The sequence below is a fragment of the Bombina bombina genome, chromosome 3, assembly GCF_027579735.1.
Source record: "Bombina bombina isolate aBomBom1 chromosome 3, aBomBom1.pri, whole genome shotgun sequence".
In the NCBI taxonomy this organism is placed as follows: domain Eukaryota; kingdom Metazoa; phylum Chordata; class Amphibia; order Anura; family Bombinatoridae; genus Bombina; species Bombina bombina.
In genome coordinates this window covers 385,064,672-385,082,532 of record NC_069501.1, presented here as the reverse complement: position 1 = coordinate 385,082,532, position 17,861 = coordinate 385,064,672, and the positions used below count along the sequence as shown (strand labels likewise).

Genomic DNA, 17,861 nt, shown 5'->3' with positions numbered 1-17,861 from the left:
GAGCGTAGCTATATAAAACGTACAGCTCACACACTAAAATGACTATTACACCAAAAAATCTGAAAGCTTATCACAATATCCCAAGCTTCTGGTAAGTCATTTATATTGTTTGCTTAATAGATCACTCATATTGTATCTAGTATAATATATGACAGTAGATATCAAATTAAGGGCTAGATTAGGAGTGGCACGCTAACTTCTGTGTGCAAGCGATATCAGGTTTTAGCAGCGTGTATTACAAGTTGAAATTAAAAGCCTTCGCTCAAGCACAATCGGGATTTATGCTTGTCGGGTTAACGTGAGTTGAGAGCTTGTGTAAAAGGGTGGGGGGAAGAAAAAAGTTGCATTAAACACACAATAAATACACTTAAAAGCACAGTTACGCTCATATAAACGCTGTCTGATAAAACATATTTTCTTAAAAATATCATCTAAAAAGTTACAATGGCTAAAAGCTATATGGTATAAGGTGATTGAAAAAAAAGGGGCTGCAAAGGTCTTTAACATACATATACATAGACATGTCTAAATATGTGTATGTATGTATGTATGTATATATATATATATATATATATATATATATATATATATATATATATATAGAGAGAGAGAGAGAGAGAGAGAGAGAGAGAGAGAGAGAGAGAGAGCATGCAAGGAGAATGTAACAGGTCAGAAACACTGATCTGTAAACAAGCGGTACTCAAATTTGCGCTAGTCAGAAGGAAGGAAATAAATGGCAGCTGTTACAAAACAAATGCATCAAAGGGTTGCTTATAGCTCCCCAGTGATGTAAGAGTTAAAACAAATGTACAAGGGGATAACAGCACTAACTTAGATATAAGGATTTGTTAGTGCTGTTATCCCCTTGTACATTTATATATATATATATATATATATATATATATATATATATATATATATATATATATATATATGTGTGTGTGTGTGTGTGTAAATATATATGTATTTATGTATTTAAGTGTATTTACTGTACATGTACTGTACATATATCACATTCCAATCTTTTTCACTTACAGGATAATGTACTTTTTATTGTAAATACATATTTCTATATATATCTATAACTGTATATCTATTTCTATAGATATATGGGTATAGATATGTATTTTTACATTAACAATATCAGATATACAGTATATAAATAAATAATTAATACAAAAATACATTATTTTCTATTTGTGCAACACAGGAATGTAAAATATGCATAACACACATCGGGGTTCATGGTTTAGGACTAAAGCCGTCGGGTTAGCGCACATGAAGAATGGCTAACTTCAATGAGAGTTCTTAAAATATTAAACATAAAATATTAAACATTATTAAAAATGTATATACATACTGTAAAAAATAGAGATATATTCTATGGATTAGATATGCTGGTATAGATATATGTATTTACAATAAAATTACATTGCTCTTTATGTTAAAAACATTACAATGTGACATTTTCATAACTGTTGTCGGGTTAGCACACAAGCGATAGGTTTTAGGTTTTTTTCTTCTGCGCTCTTCATTGACTTCTATGGGTAGAAGAAGTTAATGTAGTCGCGATATTTGATTAGCGCACTTCAGAATTCACTCGCATGGGAACTTTATACTTTCAACTTGTAATGCATGTGCTACCCGGCACATGCAAAGTCTTCATCTAGCAAACTTTACGCTCAAGCGGGAGTACTAAATAGTGCTCCACACGTAATCTAGTCCTTTGTGTACATTATTAAGATTGGTAGGTCAAATATGAATGAAATAGACAAAACAACTTGTAAAAATCAGTAACATGTTTGTAGATAGAATAGCAGTTTAATTGTAAACATTATGGGCCAGATTACAAGTGGAGTGCTAAATATCACTTTTGTGAAAGTGATATTTGCGCTCCACTGAATAATACTAACGCACGCTAATGTGCACTGGTATTACAAGTTGACAGCAGTTCGCATTGCATGGAAGCTTTGCACTCACAAGAGTGCGCTTCCATAGGCTACAATTGGAGCCTCTTTCTTTTAGCCCATTAATGCTTTTCACAGAGTAGAACTTTCCTGTAGTATATCAGTCTGATCCCGCCTATTACGGTTAGTCCAGCGCTGAAATACCAGGCAATTCCTCTCTGAACAAGGAACTGAGCAACCCCAGATAATTGTTTTGGCCTTCATTATTCTTCTAAGCACACTGAGCAAGGTTATCATGTTGGAGAACTGACCTGCGGCCCTGTCTATGAAGGGAGGGGATCATGCTCTGCTTCAGTATGTCACAGTACATGTTGGCATTCATGGTTCCCTCAATGAACTGTAGCTCCCCAGTACCGGCAGCACTCATGCAGGCCCAGACCATGACACTCCCACCACCATGCTTGACTGTAGGCAAGATACACTTGCCTTTGTACTCTTCACCTGGTTGCCGTCACACACGCTTGACACCATCTGAACCAAATAAGTTTATCTTGGTCTCATCGAACTACAGGACATGGTTCCAGTAATCCATGTCCTTAGTCTGCTTGTCTGTTTGCGAGCTTTCTTTTGCATTATCTTTAGAAGAGACTTCCTTCTGGGATGACAGCCATGCAGACCAATTTGATGCAGTGTGGGGCATATGGTCTGAGCACTGACAGGCTGTCCCCCCACCCCTTCAACCTCTGCAGCAATGCTGGCAGCACTCATACGTCTATTTCACAAAGATAACCTCTGGATATGACGCTGAGCATGTGCACTCAACTTCTTTGGTCGACCATGGCGAGGCCTGTTCTGAGTGGAACCTCTCCTGCGAAACCGCTAAATGGTCTTGCCCACCGTACTGCAGCTCCGTTTCAGGGTCTTGAGAATCTTCTTATAGCCTAGGCCATCTTTATGTAGAGCAACAATTCTTTTTTTTTCAGATCCTCAGAGAGTTCTTTGCCATGAGGTGCCATGTTGAACTTCCAGTGACCAGTATGAGAGAGTGTGAGAGTGATAACACCAAATTTAACACACCTGCTCCCCATTCACACCTAAGACCTTGTAACAATAACGAGACATATGACACCGGAGAGGGAAAATGGCTAATTAAGCCAATTTGGAAATTTCCACTTAAGGGTGTACTCATTTTTGTTGCCAACGGTTTGCACATTAATGGCTGTGTGTTGAGTTATTTTGAGGGGACAGCAAATTTACACTGTTATACAGGCTGTACACTTACTACTTTACATTGTAGCAAAGTGTAATTTCTTCAGTGTTGTCACATGAAATGATATAATAAAATATTTACAAAAATGTGAGGGGTGTACTCACTTTTGTGGGATACTGTATATATATATATATATATATATATATATATACACTGCTCCAAAAAATAAAGGGAACACTTAAACAACACAATGTAACTCCAAGTCAATTACACTTCTGTGAAATCAAACTGTCCACTTAGGAAGCAACACTGAGTGACAATCAATTTCACATGCTGTTGTGTAAATGGGATAGACAACAGGTGGAAATTATAGGCAATTAGCAAGACACCCCCAAAAAAGGAGTGGTTCTGCAGGTGGTGACCACAGACCACTTCTCAGTTCCTATGCTTTCTGGCTGATGTTTTGGTCACTTTTGAATGCTGGCAGTGCTTTCACTCTAGTGGTAGCATGAGACGGAGTCTACAACCCACACAAGTGGCTCAGGTAGTGCAGCTCATCCGGGATGGCACATCAATGCGAGCTGTGGCAAGAATGATTGCTGTGTCTGTCAGCATAGTGTCTGGAGCATGGAGGCACTACCAGGAGACAGGCCAGTACATCAGGAGATGTGGAGGAGGCCGTAGGAGGGCAACAATCCAGCAGCAGTACCGCTACCTCCGCCTTTGTGCAAGGAGGAACAGGAGGAGCACTGCCAGAGCCCTGCAAAATGACCTCCAGCAGGCCACAAATGTGCATGTGTCTGCTCAAACAGTCAGAAACAGACTCCATGAGGGTGGTATGAGAACCCGACGCCCACAGGTGGGGGTTGTGCTTACAGCCCAGCACTGTGCAGGACGTTTGGCCTTTGCCAGAGAACACCAAGATTGGCAAATTCGCCACTGGCGCCCTGTGCTCTTCACAGATGAAAGCAGGTTCACACTGAGCACATGTGACAGACGTGACAGAGTCTGGAGATGCCATGGAGAACTTTCTGCTGCCTGCAACATCCTCCAGCATGACCGGTTTGGCAGTGGGTCAGTAATGGTTGGGGGTGGCATTTCTTTGGGGGGCCGCACAGCCCTCCATGTGCTCGCCAGAGGTAGCCTGACTGCCATTAGGTACCGAGATGAGATCCTCAGACCCCTTGTGAGATCATATGCTGGTGCGGTTGGCCCTGGGTTCCTCCTAATGCAAGACAATGCTAGACTTCATGTGGCTGAAGTGTGTCAGCAGTTCCTGCAAGACAAAGGCATTGATGATGTGGTCTGGCCCGCCCATTCCCCAGACCTGAATCCAATTGAGCACATCTGGGACATCATGTCTCGCTCCATCCACCAACTTCACGTTGCACCACAGACTGTCCAGGAGTTGGCAGATGCTTTAGTCCAGGTCTGGGAGGAGATCCCTCAGGAGACCATCTGCCACCTCATCAGGAGCATGCACAGGCGTTGTAGGGAGGTCATACAGGCACGTGGAGGCCACACACACTACTGAGCCTCATTTTGACTTGTTTTAAGGACATTATATCAAAGTTGGTACGCCTGTAGTGTGTTTTTCCACTTTAATTTTGAGTGTGACTCCAAATCCAGACCTCCATGGGTTGAAAATTTTGATTTACATTTTTTAATTTTTGTGTGATTTTGTTGTCAGCACATTCAACTATATAAAGAATAAAGTATTTCATTAGAATATTTAATTCATTCAGATCTAGGATGTGTTATTTTAGTGTTCCCTTTATTTTTTTGAGCAGTGTATATACATATATATATACATAAAAAGGAGAAATTAGTGCAGAACTATTCCACACTACACAGTTCCCTTTATCCGGCACCAGAGTATAGTGGTAGTATCCAAATACTAGTAGTATATATAGGAGCTTGATTCCTTAGTTACTATGCAAACAATTAATACAATAAATTCATTTGTCTTGCATCATTCACCATATAAAATTAAAGGGTAACATACAAGAGATAATATAGTTTATGCTCATATGATTTATTTGCTGGCTATTCACAATTTAACCCTTTAAGGACACAGCTTTCAGTTTGCTCAATTGTTTTATGACGGAAATATTCCGTCATATGTCCTTAAGAGGTTAAATATATACAAATTAATGAACGTGGGCCCACTTAGTGTGCACAAACCGCTATTTCCTTATAGCAAAAAAAGTTAAGCTGTTAATAACCATGGTTGTGTCCACAAAATTGTAATCTCCAATAAGTGTATTTCACCAATCTTCCATCATACTGTTAATCTTGGGTTAGTGAGGGCTTTAAAATGTTCGTTATAATAATAGTGCCAATAGTAAGACTTAACACTCTAGGGGTTGGTATATAGTACTCGTTAATATTGTTAGTGCATTTAGTTTTTTTGAGGAGAGTGTCTCTGTTGAATAGCTGTTTGTTTCTGTGTGTTCTGCCTCAAGGAATTAGGGCTTTGGATTATCGAACTTCCGCACACCTTGCTAGGCATATGTTTGCAACATTTGTAACAATCAACAGAACAATTTTACCTTGATTGTAGATTCCACTGTATCTTGCTCAATAGATACTCACATGCACTGTCCTCATCGTATTGTATTACAAACCCACAGTGAGTGTGTCAAACTATGCTCTTTTTTTCCCCTGCTTTCGAATAGCCGGCGTGGTTCAAGAGGGCTCAGCTGTAGCCCTCAGTTTGAATTAGTGTTCAGCGTTCAGCTACGCGCGTTTCACCCTGACTGGTTGCTTGTTTAGGGCTTCATCCGGCTGCTTTGTCATTGGTCTAAAGTCGGACCTTTTGTACTTTAGAATCGTGCCGCCCATGGGTGAAATGGGGAATTAATCATATGGCTTTATTTGATATTATTTACTTAGATTGCTACATAGTGTTTAGGAATACATACATTTGCACTACAATTTCAATTCTTTCACAATATCAGTTCAAGTTATTATTTATTGTCCACTTTTATATATATTATTAATGTGGAGTTAACAACCTTAGATAATTTTGGCAATACTTCTTATTGATTTAATATGGCATAATTTACTTTTTTCACTATAGATAGTAATTAAATATTTTCACTCTCTTTACTTTATTAGGTATAGTCATGAGATATTGAAATCTTATTTCAAACTGACTTTAAATTGTTACTGGGATTGATTTATCTTTTTTATCATTACCATGCTATATTTATAACTATTTCCTTTATTGAAGAAAAGGGGCATAATTTATTTCTTCATTAAGACCATGTGGTTTCAATGCTTTCAAATCATAAATCCATCTACATTCTTTTTGTAACAATATGTTATCTAGGTTACCCCCTCTCATAGATATATCCACCTTTTCTAATCCCAAAAATCTTAGGGTTTCTTCATTGCTGTCATGAAATAGTTTAAAATGTCTTGCTAAGCTGCTTGTTTTTACCTCATTTGAGATGTCCCTTTTATGTTCTTTAATTCTCTCTTTCGGTTCACAATAAGTTTTGCCCACATAGTACATGGTGGGGCAAAAACAGAATGCCAAATATACAATTCCCTCACTTTTACAGTTAATTTTTCCTTTTATTTTATGACAGATACCATATTTGTCAGTAAAGTATGTGCCTTGTTGCATGTTCTTACATACCGAACATTTTTTACAACTAAAGTTACCATCTTTCTCTTGATATGTTTGTAGCCAATTAGTTCTTGGCTTATCTGTAAAGTGACTCTGGACTAGTCTGTCTTTCAAATTTGGGGCTTTGCGAGCTGACATTAATTGTCTATCACCAACAAAATTTACTATTTCTCTATCTAGGGTAAGAATATGCCAATGTTTTTTAGTATGGCTCTTATATCTTGCCATTTGTTATTGAAGATGGAGATAAATCTAACTTTATTTTGCTGTTCTATTTCTTTTCCTTTTTAGAGCAATTCATTCCTGTTGCTTTTAACAGCTGTGCTGTATGCCTTTTTTAATGTATTTTTGGAATATCCTCTGTCTACAAATCTTTTTCTTAAGGAGTCTGCCTCATTTTTAAAAGTTGTTAGTTCTGTACAGTTTCTTCGGCTCGCAAAGCCCCAAATTTGAAAGACAGACTAGTCCAGAGTCACTTTACAGATAAGCCAAGAACTAATTGGCTACAAACATATCAAGAGAAAGATGGTAACTTTAGATGTAAAAAATGTTCGGTATGTAAGAACATGCAACAAGGCACATACTTTACTGACAAATATGGTATCTGTCATAAAATAAAAGGAAAAATTAACTGTAAAAGTGAGGGAATTGTATATTTGGCATTCTGTTTTTGCCCCATGTACTATGTGGGCAAAACTTATCGTGAACTGAAAGAGAGAATTAAAGAACATAAAAGGGACATCTCAAATGAGGTAAAAACAAGCAGCTTAGCAAGACATTTTAAACTATTTCATGACAGCAATGAAGAAACCCTAAGATTTTTGGGATTAGAAAAGGTGGATATATCTATGAGAGGGGGTCAGTGACGTGCGGTGAGGTCTGAGGCTGGTGAGGCACTAGATATTTTACGCGGAAGAAAGACATATACCGCGGGCCGCAAGTACCCCCCAACAGGCCAGGTTTTTTTTTTTTTTGCTGAACCAGTGCATAGATTAAATAATAAGATGATAGGTGAGAGCATGTTATTAACCATGGTGTTACTGATCAGATTATTATTTTACTTTTGCACTGGTTCAGCTATAATGAAAACCTTACCTGTTAGGGGTACTTGAGGACCACAGTTAAGGTACATTTCACTAAAGCACCAGCTCATCTGCAATATGTTGATTACCTGACAAATAAAGCAGGTTGTAATAGTGTGATCGTATATTACAGCAGTGGAAAATTGTATTGCAAATTAACTTCAGAGAAAAACAAAACAAAACCTTTTGTTCTTTTTAAAATCTTTCTTTAATAAATAAATTCCAAAGTGAGAGGAGAGAGAAGAGAGAGAGGAGAGAGAGAAGAGAGAGAGGAGAGAGAGGAGAGAGAGGAGAGAGAGGAGAGAGAGAAGTGAGGGAAGAGAGAGAGAGAAGTGAGAGGAGAGAGAGGAGAGAGAGAGGAGAGAGAAAAGAGAGAGAGAGAGAGAGAGAGAGAGAAGAGAGAGAGAGAAGAGAGAGGAAACAGAGAAAGAGAGGGGAGAGGGGAGAGGAGAGAGGGATAGAGAGCGGAGAGAGAAGAGAAGAGAGAGAGAGAGAGAGAGAGAGAGAGAGAGAGAGAGAGAGAGAGAGAGAAGAGAGAGAAGATAGAGAGGGATAGAGAGAGAAGATAGAGAGGGATAGAGAGAGAAGAGAGAGGAGAGAGAGAGAGAGGGAGAGAGAAACAGAGAGAGAGAGAGCAGAGAGAGGAGACAGAGAAAGAGAGGGGAGAGGAGAGAAAGAGAGAGGAGACAGAGAAAGAGAGGGGAGAGGAGAGAAAGAGAGAGAGCAGAGAAGAGAGAGAGACAGAGAGGGATAGAGAGACAGAGAGGGATAGAGAGACAGAGAGGGATAGAGAGAGGAGAGAGAGAGGATTAGAGAGACAGAGAGAGAGGGGAGAGAGAAGAGAGGGGAGAGAGAGAAGAGAGAGGAGAGAGAAGAGAGAGGAGAGAGAAGAGAGAGGAGAGAAGAGAAGAGGAGAGAAGAGAGGAGAGAGAGGAGAGAAGAGAGAGGATAGAGAAGAAGAGAGAGAGAGAGAGAGAGAGAGAGAGAGAGAGAGAAGAGAGAGAGAGAGAGGAGACAGAGAAAGAGAGGGGAGAGAAGAGAGAGAGAGAGGAGAGAGGGATAGAGAGGAGAGAGAGAGAGAACATATTTTACCATTCAGTTTGCACTTAAAGTGAATGTAAATGATGATAAAGTGCCCCTGCTTTTAATCAAAATGTTAAAAAACTTGCACTTTATCATCAAGTTTTACAGTCACTTTAGTAACAGTTGGAAGGCTGGAAGCAAAAATAAATAAATAATTACTTACAGTTACCGTAATTCTAACCGCGTCCTCCAGAGCAGTCAGTGGCACTAGGCACTGGGGCAGGTTGGCAGCTCCTCTTCCTCCTCTTCCTAGGCAGCTCAGTGGCAACGCAACTGGCACACACTTTGCCTCCTGCAACAATTTAATGTAAATTATGAAATTAGATTAGTTATGTATAGTATTAAAAACAGTTTTTTGAGATACTATCTATAATGCCACTTGCTAGAAATAAAAGCTTACCTTACTTTGCTTTTTATTAAAACCTGAGATTTATTTGTTGCACAAGGAGATTAAGTGATACTTATTTTTTATTTTGGTGTTCAAGCACAGGAGATGGATGGCAGATTGGCAGGATGCATAACACTTTTAAAAACATTATCATAAAGCAGCTTTATCATTATAATTTATGTGAAATTTATGTGAAACAATCTCAAGTTACTTGAGGTTGTTTCACATATAAATTATAATGTTAAAAAAAAAAGTAAGGTCCTTTTAAGTCATAGTCTCAAAGGAACACTGTTCCTGCTACAACTACCAATTTTTTCGGAAAAAAAATCCTTTAACCTTAATTTATAATTATGATAAAATGAGAATATATAATAAATGATTCTATCTTCAATTACAATTACTAGTGACTTTGACCTAAGTTTCTTCTGCAAAAGTGCAAATTCAGGGCTGCTGGGCTGCACACACTCTGAGGCCTAAGAAGGGCTCCAATAATAGCTAATATGTCAGCATCTGAATGGATAGTATCATGAACAATAATTATACACATAACTGTCTGCGTTCTTAAATATTATTGCACAATATTGCATTTTTTTATTTAATAAAAATCTGTTATTTACACAATTCTATGTGATTCACTGCTTGTTAATATTTCCTATTACTTAACACTTAAAGTTTTCAAAAAGAAAAATAAATAATCTAAGAGATTAGATTACTTTAATCAAATATAATTTATATTTAGTAATTTTTTAAAAAATATTTATTTCATGTCTTGAATCTATATTATGTAAATAAAATTATGTATATGTAATATTTTTTTATATTAAAATTGTCTACCAGTAATACCTACCCAGTACCCACTACCCAGTCCCACTGTAAAATATGTTTGTATTTGCTTATTTAAAATAAAAAAATGGGGTTAAAAGTCAAATGCGGTAAGCATCCAACAATCCTACTAGTTATTAGACAGTCATCTGTTCTCTAAAGATAAAGTAAAAGTATTGTCAGTGAAGTAAGGTAGTGCAGAAAAAATATAGGTGCTGCAGTTTAGTAACATCTTGACTGCCTCTCTAGCAACCAAAGGGTTAAACTTTTTTTTTTTACCCTGGGAATAATAGAATGCATTGTTTAGCTGCCATTTTATGCTTGAATTAGTTGCTTAATTTTTATGAAAGCTGCATTAAAAAAAATAAAAACTTATATCCCTTTCCTTGCCCTCTAATGTGTTTTCGCACCTGCTTCTAGTTTGCACAGTGTCAGACACAACACAAGTCAAGAGAAAAGAGTCGACTGTCACTCCTCAGAAGAAGCTCATGTATATCTGTCACTGATTGGTTTTCATCACATGAGTAGATAATTATAAGCAAGAAGTTTTTCAAGGGGTATGTCCCTTGATTGCATAACTTTGCATATTTTACTAAGTATATTCTCTATCTCTAGGCAGATATTTAGATATGCAGAGCCTAACTGCTGATGCATAAATAATACATTACTTTAGTATACTATCTGCTGTATATTTTGTGTAACATTAGAAGTTGTTTGCATATATATTTTGTAATGCTGTGCTTTTATTTATTCTCCTAATTTTTTTTTACTGTATTTGTGTCCCATTGACAGCATGCATATCCCTCCTTCAGTTCTTAAACAGCATTGAGGGGCAGCCAGCCATTATGCTGGGGGGGCTAATCAATAAATTGAGAAAAACTGTTGTTTATGAAAAATATGCTGTTCCTACACCAGTGAGGTAATCTTGAGGGAGATGGGCAATGTCATCTGTTCCTTTTTTTTATATTCATTTTGTATGCAGCAGTATGCCCCATTGCCCCCTTGGGAAGCCACCCTGCCTAGAATTGCTTTGCTGAGGTAAAGTTAGAACTCAAACTGTTAGATGCCATGCCTCTTTGAGTGTGTGCTCTTGTAATTTTATTAATAAGTACCATAACCATTACTCTCTAGTCTAGTAGCGGGAAGTATCGGCCCTGTGACTGTGTGTTCCTTACCTTAGCACCGGCTCCCGCTCCTCCGTCGTCCTCCGCTCCTAGTCCTGAGTCCGGTCGGACTCCTCAATCTCCTCCAGGCAGTGGGCAGGCACTAGCAGCACCTCCTCCGGCGTCCACACAGTCCAGCTAGAGCTAGCTAGGGCAGCAGCACGGTCCGGTCGGGCACACAGTAGCACACAGAGACTCTTTCAGCAGCTCCGCTCCCTCCACTACTGAGTCTACTCTTCCCGCCAGTGACAGCGCGCGCAACGTCAAAATGTCACATGGCCCACACCTGTCAATCAGCAGCCCAGCAGGCACGCCTCCCTGCAGTGCTGCTGAAGCTGTGATTGGCTGAGGTGACCTAGCTCATCATGGAGGCGGTTTTGAGAACCGCCTCCATTGGAGCTTGTATCAGGCCCAGGCAAGTCACCAGTGGGTGGCGCAACTCCAGATCCATGTTGCGCAATTAATGGAGGGCAGCGGACCGGCTCACTGCCTCCTAATTGCGCAACAATGGAATATGGATGCTGAATATTTGCACAGCGCATGCGCAAAGCGCTGTAACATAATGAGTAATCCCATGGGGGTGGGGGGGTACCCTTGGGGCGAGGGTGGGCGTGGCCAACAAAAGAATGAAGTAACAAACACTCTTTTTTTTTTTTTAATAAATAAGAATAAAAATATTTTTCCCTCATTGGACAGGGTAGGCACTGCCTCCCCTGCCTCCTATTACTGCACGTCACTGGAGGGGGTAACCTAGATAACATATTGTTACAAAAAGAATGTAGATGGATTTATGATTTGAAAGCATTGAAACCACATGGTCTTAATGAAGAAATAAATTATGCCCCTTTTCTTCAATAATGAAATAGTTATAAATATAGCATAGATAAAAAAGATAAATCAATCCCAGTAACAATTTAAAGTCAGTTTGAAATAAGATTTCAATATCTCATGACTATAACTAATAAAGTAAAGAGAGTGAAAATATTTAATTACTATCTATAGTGAAAAAAGTAAATTATGCCATATTAAATCAATAAGAAGTATTGCCAAAATGATCTAAGGTTGTTAACTCCACATTAATAATATATATAAAAGTGGACAATAAATAATAACTTGAACTGATATTGTGAAAGAATTGAAATTGTAGTGCAAATGTATGTATTCCTAAACACTATGTAGCAATCTAAGTAAATAATATCAAATAAAGCCATATGATTAATTCACCATTTCACCCATGGGCGGCACGATTCTAAAGTACAAAAGGTCCGACTTTAGACCAATGACAAAGCAGCCGGATGAAGCCCTAAACAAGCAACCAGTCAGGGTGAAATGCGCGTAGCTGAACGCTGAACACTAATTCAAACTGAGGGCTACAGCTGAGCCCTCTTGAACCACGCCGGCTATTCGAAAGCAGGGGAAAAAAAGAGCATAGTTTGACACACTCGCTGTGGGTTTGTAATACAATATGATGAGGACAGTGCATGTGAGTATCTATTGAGCAAGATACAGTGGAATCTACAATCAAGGTAAAATTGTTCTGTTGATTGTTACAAATGTTGCAAACATATGCCTAGCAAGGTGTGCGGAAGTTCGATAATCCAAAGCCCTAATTCCTTGAGGCAGAACACACAGAAACAAACAGCTATTCAACAGAGACACTCTGCTCAAAAAACCTAAATGCACTAACAATATTAACGAGTACTATATACCAACCCCTAGAGTGTTAAGTCTTACTATTGGCACTATTATTATAACGAACATTTTAAAGCCCTCACTAACCCAAGATTAACAGTATGATGGAAGATTGGTGAAATACAATTATTGGAGATTACAATTTTGTGGACACAACCATGGTTATTAACAGCTTAACTTTTTTTGCTATAAGGAAATGGCGGTTTGTGCACACTAAGTGGGCCCACGTTCGTTAATTTGTATATATTTAAATTGTGAATAGCCAGCAAATAAATTATATGAGCATAAACTATATTATCTCTTGTATGTTACCCTTTAATTTTATATGGTGAATGATGCAAGACAAATTAATTTATTGTATTAATTGTTTGCATAGTAACTAAGGAATCAAGCTCCTATATATACTACTAGTATTTGGATACTACCACTATACTCTGGTGCCGGATAAAGGGAACTGTGTAGTGTGGACTAGTTCCGCACTAATTTCTCCTTTTTACTTTTATATCTATCCTGTATCCCCCCGAGCACATTTTGATCTGACACTAACTTAAAAATCAGATCAATTTAATGAGTCAGTGATAATAAATTGAAGAAGTGCAAACCATAACTATTAGATATACATATATATATATATATTCCTGAAAAAATGGTCGCACTCTCAGGTCTTTTGGTGAAGCAAGTAAATACTTTTTTAATGAAACGTTTTCGGGGAATTTCTCCCCATCATCAGCATAAACATAAACTGCATCAAACAAACTTATATAGAAACTGCAAATAATCAAAAAAAATTCAAAAACCTGTGTAAAGTGTCCTCTCAGTGTGGTGGCGCCAAACATTGTGTGAGTGGAACGCAAGCTGCGTTCCACTGTATAGACCGGAAGTGCTAAATGTGATCTGACCCCAAACTGACCTTTACGCACAACCTGACACCAATGATAGCATACCGGAGGGGTACCAATCTGAAGGACAGCTTGGTACGTACAGACCCCAAATAAAGCTACATGGATACATCTCACATAAACATCAAAGGCTCATATCGATGCCTAGGGTGCACAACATGTAATGGCCTAATGGCAACTAAGAACTTTCACCATCCGCATACAAATAAAATATTCAAGATCAAACACTCAATATCCTGTAACACTACATTTGTAGTATATTTGCTATTTTGCCCATGTGCCCGGTTCTATGTGGGCAAAACGAGCGGAACACTCCGCGAAAGGATGGCCAACCATAGACGGGCCATACGGCTGGCGTTGGACCAAGGAGATTCAGACCAACCAGTGGCCAGACACTGCGCAAGAATGGGACACCAGGTGTCCACCATCAGGTACATCCTGATAGACCACATCCCCCCCTGGATAGGGGAGGTGATAGGAATAAGGCCTTGTTAAGAAGAGAGGCGGAGTGGATGTATAGATTGGGCACTATAGCCCCAGGAGGACTAAACTCCCCTCCAGATTTTAAGGCGCTCATTTAAGTAGAGATACACACTGGGGTATGGCATATAGACCTTGAGTAATATGTAGCGATGCACTGGAAGTCAGGCCCCTTGAGGGGTAGACTATTGAGTGCGGGGCGCACCATCTGTTTTTTGGGGGGGGACATGGAGATGATCCCCTCCAAATTAACAGTACTCGGTCTCTCTTTTCCAATTACCCACAAGAACTCAAGCAGACTTAAAATATTGAGCAGCCTTAAATCATGTGACAATTCCAAGGACACGATCCACCTATAACAAGTCAAGGTGATGATTCCTAGATACAGGATACAAGAAATTGACCAATAGGAACACTACAGAGCTACAGGATAATGAACTATGGACAGACAGCAATTAGGGGATGGAAGTAACCCCCGAGTTGAGGAAAATCTACCCCAAGTCAGGTTGTGCAAATACATCATATAAGGTCACAGAATTGGGACTATTATAGAACATTAATTAAAAACAGAAATCTGGAAGGAAGTCATTACATAATAATGTGCCATAAAGTAACCATATGAAATAATATGGAAACAACAGTTTGCTTAAATATATACAAAGAATATTAGATCTATATAGTGTGATCAAGGGGCATGGAGACAAACAAGTGGGATAGATACAACCTACAAACAACATCAAAACCAACCACATATAACTAACACTAAGTGTACATTGTAGCAACAATACTAGAGTTGCTTTCATGTATTTAGGTCATATATTTTATTTTTTAGTTTTCAACCTTTGAGTTTTATACTTGTGTATTCAGCACATAGCCCATATGGATATCTTAGAAGAGTCCTTATTAGAATAGGGATAATATAGAGATGGTTTATATAACCTCTGCTAGTGAATATCCCTGTATATATCCCTAACAAATATGTAGGTGATACATGCAGAGGACCACTTAAATCTAAAATCTAGCAATTAGTTCAAAAATTGCATGGCACTGAGTTAACGAATGTTATCAACATGACACAGTAAGGATACATAAAACTAAGGGGCAATCAATAGATCCATACGCCTAACTAGATCCGGCACAACAAACGGTTCCTATGCCAACCAGGCTATGACAGCGGGGTCACATATGGGGCTCACACAGCTGATCGAGAGACACACATAGAAAAATAAGTATGGGGAAGCCGGAAAGATTATAGCGGGTAACAATAATATGATATCACATATGAGCATACATAAGATTGTTTGAATGGGGAAGACCCCACATGCTAGATTGATTCATGCAAAGCGTGTAACTCACATAGAGTGCGATACACAGACAACACGGGTTATATATAATAAATAAGTTTGTACACTTTGTTATGTTGACATCTTTAGTTAATAAGATATAATCATTGCAAGGTTATTTGCTAAAAAATGTATTTGTTTGAATAATGTTAGTACCGGAAAGAGTATCACATTTAGCACTTCCGGTCTATACAGTGGAACGCAGCATGCGTTCCACACACACAATGTTTGGCGCCACCACACTGAGAGGACACTTTACACAGGTTTTTGAAATTTTTTTGATTATTTGCAGTTTCTATATAAGTTTGTTTGATGCAGTTTATGTTTATGCTGATGATGGGGAGAAATTCCCCGAAAACGTTTCATTAAAAAAGTATTTACTTGCTTCACCAAAAGACCTGAGAGTGCGACCATTTTTTCAGGAATATTTATTACATGTTTGCACCCAGGCAGATGACCACTGGAGGGTAACACTGTACACCGGATGGGATTATATATATATATATATATATATATATATATATACACATACTGGGAACACACAGTCCCCATAGACAGCAATGTAAAGGCACTTTTTAGTGCCGTTTTTTTTCTAACACCCCACTCCCACCAACTTTACCCCAAAAATACTGCCTAGTCTAGCTATTTTATTAAAAAGTAAAAATGCTTAAATTTTTTTTTTTTTTTTTAATAAAATATACTACACTGTATTTTGGGGGCATTTGGGCACACTTATAAAATTAACCAGAGATCTGGTCTCTGGTTAATTTTATAAGCGCTAACTGCTACCACGAGCTCGCTGTAGCAATAACCAGCCACTTGTAATGGCTGGCTATTTATCAAACGCTCGCAAGCGGGCAAATTTGCCTGTTTGCGGGCACACAATAAATTAGTGCTCCACTTGTAATCTAGCCCTATGACACATATGCATGAACAAAAAAAAAATTCTCGTGAGCTATGTTAGCAATGTTATAGAGCCCAGAAAAAATACATTCAATAATAAAATTTGAAAAGAATACATATTTATACATTTTCTGTGCCAATTTAGATAAGAGCCTTATACGTTTTGCATAATGTAACTGTCATTGACTATTTTATCTGGTTATATGTAAAGTAAACAAGAAACCATAAGCACAATATTATTCTTATAATAATATTTAAAATTCACTGTATGGGATAATTCTTTTTGTAGATAAAGTAACAAAGTAAAGCTAACAACTTCTGTTTTTTTAATGAAAATGTAGTATATTAGTTGAGTGATTAAATTATTTATTAATTGGTTAAATAGGTTATGTAGGTTTTAGAAAAAAAATTTGCATTTACAAAAATTACATTACTTTAATGAGATAAAACAAATATCTTTTATCATTACTTTAATAACGTTCCAACCAATGCATTTGACTAAAATATGCTATTAAACATCATCATATTCTAATTTTTTTTTCTCTTTAAAACAGGTCAAGATGAATTTCAATTATTTTATTTTAGTGGTCTTTTTCATAACATCTGGACATGCCAAAAGGTAAAAAAAACAACAACCCCCCCTCCCACATACAATTTATAAGAGTTTATGTAATTGTTTAAAAATACCAAGATCCTTTGCTACTCACTACAATCAAGCTTTAACAACACCACTTTTCTGTAGCTGGCATTAATAATTGCTCATAATTATGAAAAAAAATCAGAGCGTTTTCCATAATCTATAAAACATATTTGTGGTCCTCTAAATAAACCTAACCCAACCCTCAAGAGTAATATCATACTAACTGTGAGCAATCACCACATATAACCCAAACTGTGATCACAAAGAAACCACCTCCATAAGTTAAATATAACCATAATAACCCAGAATGAGGTTTATTTTTAAGTAAACCTTTTTATATTTAACTTATTTTTATTTTAATGTTTAATTTGGGGCCATATGACTTGGGGTGTTAAATGAAAAGTAAAGTTGCCAGCACCTCTATGCTGCAAAGCAAAATATAGCGCAAAATAACGAGTTTAATTCATGATATTTATAAATATGATATATTTATCAGTAAAATGTACCTTTTATTTTGCCTCACTATATCGCCGTTATTTTGCCTCGCTAATCTTTATTTTGCGATGACGAATATCGTTATCGATATTTCTATTGGTCCCCCAGTGGAGTCTG

At 37.8% G+C, this 17,861-nt stretch overlaps 1 protein-coding gene across 1 annotated transcript in view; it reads left to right on the top strand.

The window, feature by feature from the left end:
- Nucleotides 1-60: 60 nt before the first annotated feature.
- LOC128651636 (maximins-S type A-like) overlaps nucleotides 61-17,861 on the top strand; it is a 92,085-nt gene continuing 74,284 nt past the window's right edge. Inside the window, exons 1-2 of the mRNA XM_053704641.1 lie at nucleotides 61-91; nucleotides 17,164-17,228. Coding sequence (XP_053560616.1) covers nucleotides 17,170-17,228 — 59 coding nt within the window. The 5' untranslated portion in view covers nucleotides 61-91; nucleotides 17,164-17,169. The remainder of the gene's footprint in view (nucleotides 92-17,163; nucleotides 17,229-17,861) is intronic.